The 11030-nt window shown below is 45.2% G+C and overlaps 1 protein-coding gene across 1 annotated transcript; it reads left to right on the top strand.

Annotated features, from left to right (window-relative positions):
* On the top strand, positions 1999–8386 carry PSMD6 (proteasome 26S subunit, non-ATPase 6). The gene is made up of 8 exons (XM_021409985.1): positions 1999–2260; positions 2844–3049; positions 4057–4202; positions 5155–5374; positions 5484–5592; positions 6414–6582; positions 7846–7923; positions 8076–8386. The coding sequence occupies exons 1-8, from the start codon at positions 2116–2118 to the stop codon at positions 8170–8172; spliced, it is 1170 nt and encodes a 389-aa protein (XP_021265660.1). The 5' UTR covers positions 1999–2115; the 3' UTR covers positions 8173–8386.

Genomic DNA, 11030 nt, shown 5'->3' with positions numbered 1-11030 from the left:
AGGGCCAGATCCAGTGCCGGGCTGGGAAAATATTCATAGTGTTTCTCAAGAGAAACACTGGCATGAAATAAAACGTACCTGTGTGCTGCTGAAAAGCACCAATTTTCTGAAAGTAAATCTGTATTTAGGAGACAAGAGGCAGCCAATAGCTCGTTTTGGAACTCAGGCTCACAGCCTGCCACTTCATACAGACCCAGCTCACCAGCAGCCTTTCAATGCCAGCATCCACCTGACTGCATTCAGAGATGGGAGGATGGAACATAATACCCCAAATAAAAGGCAGCCTTTGAGGTTTAAGCATAAATCATTTGCATGTATGTCTATTACGTGCCTGTATGACCGTCACTTCGGTGCTGCTTTGTTTGTAGCAGGATGAACATGGGAGCAGCCCAAAGACCCTGCACCCAGGGCTGCTGCAGGTGATGGAGCAGAGGAAAAGCCCCACAGCCACCCTGCCTGCCCCGTGGTGCCTCACTGCTATTAGATACTGGCAGCTTCCCAGATCTCTAACTAATGATGAGGTTTAGTTTTGTCCTCCTCGGGTACTAAACTGGCTTGATTTTTGGAACACCCCAACTAACAGACTCTAATGCTGCAAGAGACTTAATTTGGGGATTAAACGAAATGTTGCTCTTCACAGCATCCCTGACCTGCTAACAGGGGAGGATTTACTGATTTGAAAGTATCCAGATAAATAAATAAAGGGCACTAATTAAAGTGAAACAGATACCTGTCTGATCAGATGAAGAAGCCTGAGCCTCACAGCATGGCTTCAAGCAAAGTCAACTGGTATTACTGGGGTGAGCCTGCAGCTTGTGATGCAGGTTCTGTGCAAAGAGCTCCTCATGACAGCACAGTGCCAGGCCCTCGTGGCTCTCCCTTCTGGAGATCTGCATGGAATAGGCCTCATGCAGCCAGGCAGCAGTCAGCTGTGGCCCACTGTGGAGAAAAACCTCCTGCATGGATCCACGCAGAGCCTTGTAAGGCCACGTGAGAATTACAGGCCACAGGGCCTTGTTGCTCGCTATACGTATTTGAGACACTAATATTCTTTCTGAATTTCCTTTCGTATTTAGCAGCGAGCGTCACATGCGTGCAGCCAGCTCCCGCACTCCCAGTTACTGCTTAAATGTACATAAATATGCAAAGTGTGGGCAAATATTTACAGACGAGAAGTGCTGGCTTTTTTAATTAACCAGTGTTTCACAGAGTTACAAAACACAACGTGACGTACTGGCAATAACTACACTCAGGAAAGCTGAAAATTGACTCTCCTCTCATTCCCAAGGACTGCCTTCAGGGCTAATTAAAAGGTGGCAAATCCGGAAATGGGAGAAGGAAAAGCTTTTTCTCACAGCACATAACAGAACCGTGGCTCTTCCCTCCACATTGCATTGTGAACGCCAGCAGGCAAATACCAGCACTGCTGCAAAAGAGCCAGGCAGGCTCCTTTGCAAAGCATCGAAGCAATTCCTTATGGCACAATCAAAAAAAAAAAAAAAAAAAGAGAGATTGCAAGATGAAAAAGAAACAGTAAAAAAAAAACCAACAGGCTGCTTCTAAAGGAACAAAGGAACTGCCCGATTCCAAGCACTGGTTCTCTCTGCTTTAATAGTAGGATGCTGTACAACTTACAAGGTCTGCTACAGACTGCATGCATCACCCTTACGGGCTGCAAAATGCATGTGACTCTGTGCACAGCGCCTATAGCCCGCACTGTACACGTGCACTCCGTACGGGCTGCGTACAGCTCCCATAGCTTCTGTCACTCACGCACAACCCCTACAAACTCCGCACACCCCGCACATCACGCGCTGTGCACGTGCACCCCCTATAGACCGCGCGCGGCCGCTTTGGCCCGTCCTGCGCATGCGCACTGACACAACGTTCTCTACCCCCCACCACGCGCAGCTGCCGCTCCACGCATGCGCACTCCCCGGCCGTGAGGCGCGGCCCAGCGCTCGCACACCTCCGGGCCGAAAGGGGGCGCTGCAGAGCGGGCGACAGCGCCGGAAGTGAGGCCGCCGTTTCCGCCCGTCGCGGCTGAGTCACTGGGCCGCGCCGCCGCTGCCCCGGTGCCCACCGCCGTTCCGAGCTGTCCCGAGCCCCGCAGCCATGCCGCTGGAGAACCTGGAGGAGGAGGGGCTGCCCAAGAACCCCGACCTCCGTATCGCTCAGCTCCGCTTCCTCCTCAGCCTTCGGCCTCGCGCTCCCGACCCCGCCGCGCGGGACGAGCTGATGGCGGCCGTGAGGCTTCACAGTGAGTGTGGCCGGAGCGAGGATCTGTCTGTCCCAGTGCCTGGCTGTCTGTCAGCGGGCCGGGTCCGTCCGGGGGCTGGAGGCAGGGGGGAGCCGACTCTGGCTGCCTCAGGGTAGTCCCGAGATGGTCTGGCGGTCTTGTGTCCGTGTGTACGTTTCTGTGCCTGTCTGTAGACGCAGCCCCCCTGGCCGTCAGTCGGCCCCGAGGGCAGGAAGAGTTGGGCTGCGGGGGTAGGGAGGGCTTCGGGCACGGTGTTGTGCTGCCTCGTTCCTGGCTTCCAGCGTACTTAGTGTGGCTTTCGGTGGTTTAAAAGCTGCGAGCTATGGCTGGGCTCACTGTGCAAGAGGTTAGGTAAATAAGTAGTGAGGAAAGTGCTGAGTTACAGCAGAGTTAGAAAATCAGCAAATAGAAATGTGACAGACAAGGGCCACTGAAGTGGTGGCCCATTAACTTGCTGCTGACTGCATGGACATCACAGGTACCTGGCTGCAGGAGGACGTGATGGTCAATTGTGTTGTCCTTCCGTGTTCTGCTCTGAAATGCATACACCTCTTGCAGCAAAGCATTCTGGCTTTTCTTTCAGACATGGCTCCGTATTATGAAGCACTCTGCAAGTCTCTGGAGTGGCAGATAGACACAGAGCTGTTGAGCAAAATGAAAAAAGCAAACGAGGAGGAATTGAAACGGCTTGACAACGAACTAGAGGATGCTGAAAAGATCTTGGGGGAGAGTGAAATCCGAGATGCAATGATGGCCAAAGCTGAGTACCTGTGCAGGATTGGGGACAAGGTGGGTTCATAGCTGTTGTGGTTTAACTTGGCAAGTGGGTAAGCAGCACACATTCACTCACTCCCTCATCTTCCCAGTGGAAATGGGGGAGAGAATTGGGTAGAGGGGGGGATGGAGGAGAACTTGTGGGTTGAGATAAAACTATTTACTAACTCAGAGAAGAGGAAAAGGATAATTGTTATGACTACATATATATGGATAGATGTGTGTATATACATATATATATGTATATGTAAATGTATATAACAAGTGATGCACAAGCAGTTGCTTACCACCTCCTGACTGATGCCCAGCTAGCCCCCCAAACAGCAAAAGAGAGTGAGATGAATTCCTGCTCCTTTCAAAACTCTCCTCCTGCATGATGTCATATAGTGTGGAATTGCCCTTTGGCCACTGTCCTAATTCTGTGCCCCTCCCAGCTCTTTGGAACCCCCCCCTCTCCAGCCCTTCCCTAATAGGAGCTGAGAAACTGCAATGGCCTTGGCTCTGTACAACACTGCTTAGCAACAACTAGAAACATCAGTGTGTTATCAACATCATTTTCCTCCTAAAACCAAAACATAGCATCATACTAGACCCCAAAGAAAAACAATTCAGTCCCAGGTGACGCTAAGGCAGTAGCACGAGTTTTATGAATTCACGTTAGAAACACAGCATTGTAATCTCCATGGGTGGGCAGGTTCCGGGGAGTGCTGAGTGGCAACTGGCTGACTTGCAGTGTATTTTCTCTATGGCACAGCACATAAACAGGTAGTAGATAGGGGAGGGTTATGGAAACTTAAATAAACAAGTGAGAAGCTGTTTTTTAAAAAACAAACAAACAAACACACACTTTTCTTGAAAATGAAAAAGCTATTTTCCATTTGTAGATGTTGTTTTTCACTTGTGTCTTTAGACTTTCCTGACAGGACTGTCGATGGAACTCAATTAATGTACTTACGACAGATGTCTTGCAAATCTTCTGATTGCTTTGAACATTCTTGTAATACAAGCGATTGTTTTGTTAGGAGGGAGCTCTGACTGCGTTCCGCAAGACTTATGACAAAACTGTGGCACTGGGACATCGTCTGGATATTGTTTTCTATCTCCTACGGATCGGCTTGTTTTACATGGACAACGACCTCATCACACGGAACATTGAAAAGGCAAAAAGGTACTGGTTGGGTTGGCAGAGTGCACTAAGGCACTTTCCAGACAAACTGTAACAAAAGAAATGAGGGGAAAAAAAACCCCCAAAAAACAGCCCACCTTGCTATCAAGAAATGACAATGACAGCCTATGAGACAGAATCACAGAATGATGGGCAGTTGTTAACTTGGACTAGAGAGCTTCCTGTTTCTCAGTCTTTTATGAGGGAAATAAAAATAGCAAGGCTGGTGTGTTGTTTCAGTTCTCTCTTCTGTAGCTGTTAGAAGACAAGTTTGGATGTGATGATACTGCACAATAAAGTGCAGTGCAGGAATGCCACCTGAACCCAACACATCCAGCTGGATTGGTAAACTGATGGTTTCTCCTCTAGAAGCAAGAGCCCAGTGCCAGCACTTTATTCCCTCATTTCCACAGGTAGCTTGTCTCTGCGCTCTCAGGGTTTAATACTTCACTGGTTCCTGTAGCAAGCTGCAGCTTCCAGTCTCTAGTGGTGCCATGAGAGACCATGTCAGAGGTCCTTCCTGGTTATAGTGCTCCTTGAGCACAGATTATTATGATTCTTATTATTTGGCGCATTGCTTTCTGAACAGATTTTATCTTTACCTGTGGCTTTGCTTATAATGTAAAATTGCGGTGACTATTGTGAGTATTGAAAGTCTGGCTGGTCCATTGGTAACTTCTTTCTGTGCTGTTAGTTGGACAGCTTTGATTTTAGCAGCAAAAGAAGTGGTTGGTGCAGCTGAAGTTGATGGTAAAGTTTATGTGCACATCTCAAGGAAGTGTCATTGCTACCCCTGACAGGGACAAGAAGCCTAGATTGTTTCAGCAAGTTGTAGCATATAAGAGATTATGCTTTCTCTAATCACATGGTATCAGTTGATTTGCTGTACTTGTTTCATGTAACTTATCCCACAATAATTTTACATAAGTAATTTTTCTTTTTGTTCTATTTTAAGTCTAATAGAAGAAGGAGGAGACTGGGATAGGAGAAATCGTCTAAAAGTGTACCAGGGTCTGTACTGTGTAGCTATTCGAGATTTCAAACAGGCAGCAGAGCTCTTCCTCGATACAGTTTCAACGTTTACATCCTATGAACTTATGGACTACAAAACATTTGTAACCTACACTGTCTATGTCAGCATGATTGCGTTAGACAGACCTGACCTTAGGGAAAAGGTAAGGAAAGCAGGTGGTAACTGGTTCCAACAGACCCAGCCTTTCTTTATTCCTTTTAGCCTGGAGATAAGCAGGTTAGTATTTAAACATGTTTTCTGTTCGTTTTCAGGTTATTAAAGGAGCAGAGATTCTGGAGGTGTTACACAGTTTGCCAGCTGTACGACAGTATCTCTTTTCTCTTTACGAGTGCCGATACGCAGCCTTTTTCCAGTCATTAGGTAAAGCTATCTTGTTTCTTCTAAGAGCATTTCAGGTGCTGTAGTGGCTTGCTTCGCATCATTCACAGCTTCTATGGAGTAGCTACAGTCTACAACTAGAGCAGAAGACTAAAAAAAAAAATTAGACGGTGATGTAAAGTTTGATGCTGTATGATTTAAAAAAACATATATGAGCCTCATGAAAGGTTACATCTAATTAGCTGGAAAAGACTTGGAACACAGCTATGGAGCAGCATTTTACCTGAATAACCAGGCCAAATGGGAAAGCTTTGGAAACTGGATCTTTGAAATAAACTAAAGGCCTTGTGCCCAGGGACACTGAAATCTCAGCCTGTAATTGGAAGCTTTCGTCGCTGTTGTTGCCATTAGCTTTCCAGTTTGGTTTGTGTATAGAAGAAAAGCTTTTCAGAAAACTTTTTTCATTCTTGGCAGTTCTTTTTAGAAAAGCAGAAAATCAGATATTTAGAAAAAGCAGAAAGAGCTCTTCGTTTTGTGGAAAGCTGGACTTGGCTTACAAGGTGAGGTGGTTTCCCTGCAGTGTACAGGGGAGAGCAATTCACATCCTAAAAGTATTCCATGATGACAAGCAGGGTCACCGGCTTTGTCACAGTAATGCTTGCATTTAATTACTACTTCTGGTTCTACAACAACTATGGTTCTTACAAACTTACTTTCGTACAGCACGGAATACCTTTCATATCCAGAACTGTGTAAGAGGATAATGTAGTTTCGCTCACGCTGATTGTGTATTAACTGTTTTATTTATCTAGATGATACTTTCACACGTTTCTTACTGATGAGATTTCTTTTTCTTGTTGCAGCTATTGTAGAGCAAGAGATGAAAAAGGATTGGCTGTTTGCACCTCACTATCGATATTACGTACGGGAAATGAGAATTCATGCATATAGCCAGCTCCTCGAATCCTACCGGTCACTGACATTAGGATACATGGCAGAAGCATTTGGAGTCAGTGTAGAATTCATAGATCAGTAAGTCATTAAGCTTTTTAAGTAAAACGTTTGTTCTAAGCCTACCTAAGGAATGTGTTTGTGGAAGAGATTGGCTGCATTTGAGTGAATCTGATGTTTCAGTAAAGAAGATAATTTGAAAACAGTTTCTCATGAGAACTCTTCCAGTTCTGCTTTCACTATAAGGGTCATTTGAAAAGCTAGTCTTTCATGAGTGAGTAATTTTGTTCTATATTATGCTATATCTATGGGCCTCAATGAGCCATAGCCTTTAACATTTTAGAAGACAACACAGTTCACAAATACACCAAGGTAAATATTCACATTCACGCATGTTATCTTGCCCCACATGTCTCCTCATGTAGCTTTGCTTGCTTTCTGCTCCGTGAATAGAATCTGGTGTTTTTCACTTAAATCAGAGGTACATTGCAGTCTCAATTTGCAATTTGTTTTCTAGTGTAAGAAATAAAATCAGATTTCGATCATGACAGTAACTGATAAGAAGTGAGGAACTGACTTTAACCTTGGCTGTGTACGTGAAACGTTTCGAATGCTTTCACAGGAGTCGTTCTTCTTTCCTAAAGAGATTTCAGATTTTCTAGCATAGAAAAAGCGTTACAGAAATAGGAATACTGCTTGAAATATTCAGAAATGAATTAATAGGTGTTTCAAGAGACAACAAATACCGTTCAATTCAGAGGTAAATGTTTCTAAGTCATACTGGCTTTTGTGCTTCTTGCTAGTTTATTAGTAGTTCTGACTTTGCCTTACCATATATCCCAGGATTTTTTAAATTATTCTTATTTATTTATTATAACATCAGCAATGTTACGTGGAACACCAGCTGATTAAGCAAAGCAAACCAAGTGTTTAGAACTGCTAGGAAACAAGGAGCTACCAAGAGGCCTTCAAAATGAATTGACAACATTTACATCAGGATGAATTCTGAATATGCATCTTACCTGACTGCCACCATTGAATTCGAACAGCTGAGCTAAGCAACGAGTCTGGCTTTTAAGTCAAGATGAGATTTTGGCCTGAGAAGAAAACACTAAGACAAATCTGTATTAGGATTGTTAGAATGATTGTTCTTGTTTCATGTCCGAGCTTTAAAAAGATGAGAGTGCATAAGATACCTTATGAAAATATATTGCATGTTAAATATATGTAGTATAAATAGTTAGATGACAATGTTGTTTTGTAACAGCAGATTCTCTGCTTGTAGGCCTGTGGTTCCTGGGTGAAGTGTCGTTTAACAGTCTTGGTTTTTTCTCTTTACTTTAGGGAGCTTTCAAGATTCATTGCAGCTGGGCGATTACACTGCAAAATAGACAAAGTAAATGAGATTGTAGAAACGAACAGGTAGGACATCAGTTCCTGGAAGTTCCATGTTACAGCCCGGTTGATTTCTGTGCATTGTGATCCCATTTACATTCTTGTAGTAAGTATCATGAGGTAAAAGATCTCAACTCTAAACGCTCTTTTTTTTGTTTTTTCCCCTTGTCAATTTCTAGGCCGGATAGCAAGAATTGGCAGTACCAAGAAACCATCAAGAAAGGAGATTTGCTGCTAAACAGAGTTCAGAAACTTTCCAGAGTAATTAATATGTAATTTTTCTAATGCAAGGGAATGCAAAATGTAGATGTTTAAAGCATTTTGGAAGTAACCTATAAATATATTGTATAACTCGGTATACTGTAGGTAAAGAAAAAAAAATAACAGTAGCGAGAGAGCTCATGTTTTTACTTTCCACTTCATTATGTACACAATGTTTTGTTTTGGTGTATGGATCCCAGTTCATTTATTAAATGTATGGTACAATTGATCTACTGGAATATATTTCATTCTTTTACTTGAATGTGTATAGTGTTCAATACTTAACAGCAAAGCAGAGTCAAGGTCTGTACAGAAAGAACACAGCGATCCTACCCTTTTTTTTTGGTAAGACTTTTGTATTTGAATCGAAGGTGAAAAGAAATAATTGCAGAATAATGCAATAGTGCTCAAAAAGAGCAAATTTTTGGCTGTCTAGACAGAGTGAATTCTTAGCAGGAGAGAATTGCAGTGTAAGGCAGAAGAGATGTTTTCTTTTTCTAGAATTGATATCGAGCAGGGTTGGAAGGCTTCAGTTCTGGCTGCCTTTTGGGAACATCTCTTCCGCTGTCCCTGGATTCAAGCATTAAGGATATTAGATGGCAGTGCTACAAACAGCATGAGCCATAGGGCTCGCTCAATTGAGGGACTTCCTTTCTTGGGCATAAGTGAATTTTCCTTTCAAAATACTTGTGTTTGTCAAGATGACAGCACTGCCTAGAACAGTGAGCACTAGAGGATTTTTAAAGACCCCTGGACTTGCCCTCATCTGAATCTAGTGCTTCAATTTCTATGTCAAGCAGAAGTGATAGGATTTCTGCTTCCTTTAAGCACTGAGGCAACTTTCACTTGTCTCTCAGTGTCCAATGATAACATTTTCCTTTGGCTTGTTTCAGCTGGTGATTTCAACTTAATTCTGATTGTGTCAGTCTGACCCAATTTGTGCGTCGGTCCTGACACCTAGCCGCAGATTTATAGTCTGCATGCCAAAGTTGTACATTCTCTCTCGAAATTTAATCCTGTGCGGTTCCTTGAACTACTGCCATTCTCCGCTTTCCCCCTGGGAGGCCAACCTAGCTCTGGCACCGAGGTGGTTGGACTTGAACTTCCAAGCTGCAGCCTCACCACTGCGACGCTTCCCACCCTGCTCTGCAATACATTCGCCATCGTTAAGCTGTGGGAACGCAGCAGGGAGGGAAAGGAGGTGGGATGTCCTAGGGTCTGTGGCTAAAGCTCTTCTACAAAGCAGTTGAAATCGAGTTGGTGTGTGACTGTCCTTGGGCTCACCTGAGTCTGCTGCCCTGCCAAAGAGTGTTTCATCTCGCACTGAAGATTGGGCTCCAGAGTTTGAGCTCTGGCCTTGCAGGCAACACTGACCGTTTGTGGACAGGCACGGATGCAGGTAAGTGAATGGAGCTCAGCTGTAAGACAGAGGATGAAGGAAACTTCCAGCACTGTTAAAGAGCAGCGAAACGAAGCAGCAGTGCCCTGTCCTTGCTGATGATGCTCAAGAATTGGTATGGACGGGGTGACAGCTGTCAGTGACTTGACTGGCTTGGACGCAACCTGCTGCCTGCTCATCTCAGGCTGGTTTTCCTTCCTTGCACTGAAGTTTAAATCCAGGTTAATTTGAACAGCTTCAGAGAAGGTTTCTGAGCGTTTCCTAAGTTTGGTGCACCAGAAAAACAAAAGCAAATCAAGCACATGCTGCTTTTCTGCAACAAAGATCCCACGCTGCTTGTTAGGAACCAATCCAATAGCTAATGCAGTATTGAGCCAAAGCACTGAGAAAAGCATTCAGTCAAATTAAGAGTCTCATGGCCGACCATACAAGCCACGTGTGTTTGATTATTTGTTGCAGCCGAACGTGATGATAATGAACGAACCCGAATTTGCATTTAAATAAAGCCAGTGGCAAGCTCTTCTACCGGTTGCCTCAGTAAGTGAGGGCAGGCTGTGACGTGCACGGCTCGCAGGGCTCTGCTGTGCTCGCTGCACGTGTGGCAAAGGCGCGGGGCCAACGCCTCCTCCTGGGTGTAGGCATCCTCCTCTGAGAGTGGCAGCAGAGGCACTGCTTCCTGCCCACAAACTCCAGGACCTCAGAGATTGCTGGGCTACGCTCCAGCTGTGATCAAAAGGCATTTTCCATGACAAACCTCTGCTGCTGAGCCCATCAACTTGCTGGGAGAAGCAGCAGCCGACGCAGAGGCTCAGCTCTCTCCCATGCAGAACTGCAGTGCGGTGTGCCCGCCAGCGGCGCCTAGTGCGGCAAAGGGAGAGACACTCAGCACATGCCGAGCTCCATGACACCTCACGGAGCTCAGTTATAGGGATAAACTCATTGTTTACCTCTTTCTTTACCGTGTCAGTCTTAGGGGATACAGAATCCTGTTTTAAATGCAGTTAAAAGCCGAGTTACGCCTTCAATTCTGCCTCGGATGCAGATGGAGCTGATGGCAAGCAAAGAGCTCTGCTGCACAAACACACGTCTGTGGCGGAGCCCAGCACAACTCCAGTGCCAGCAGCTGACAGCAAGGAGCAGGGGTTAGGAACTGCTAGTAGGAAAAATAAAGGGGGAAAAAAACCCAGAAGATACTTGCAGGAAGGTGAGATGAAAACATTCGGCCAACACCACCCTAATGTAGGTATAGAAACACCGGTACCGGAAGCAAACTTTACTGCCTGACCCCCCCCGCATTTCGTCCAGCATTTATTCCAAATACTGAAGAAAACTTAGCGCTAAAATAAATAAGAAACAAAATGAAAGAAAATAAGAGCACTGGGCTGTGGCAGTGGTGCAGGAGTCGGACCGGTTGCGCAGAGCTCGCCCGGCCCATGCAAGAGCTGTGAGTCACAGCGTGGAGCAGCCCGCAGCA

Source organism: Numida meleagris, chromosome 11, assembly GCF_002078875.1.
Source record: "Numida meleagris isolate 19003 breed g44 Domestic line chromosome 11, NumMel1.0, whole genome shotgun sequence".
Classification (NCBI taxonomy): domain Eukaryota; kingdom Metazoa; phylum Chordata; class Aves; order Galliformes; family Numididae; genus Numida; species Numida meleagris.
The sequence above is the reverse complement of the archived record's forward strand: the minus strand, read 5'-3'. Positions and strand labels throughout refer to the sequence as shown.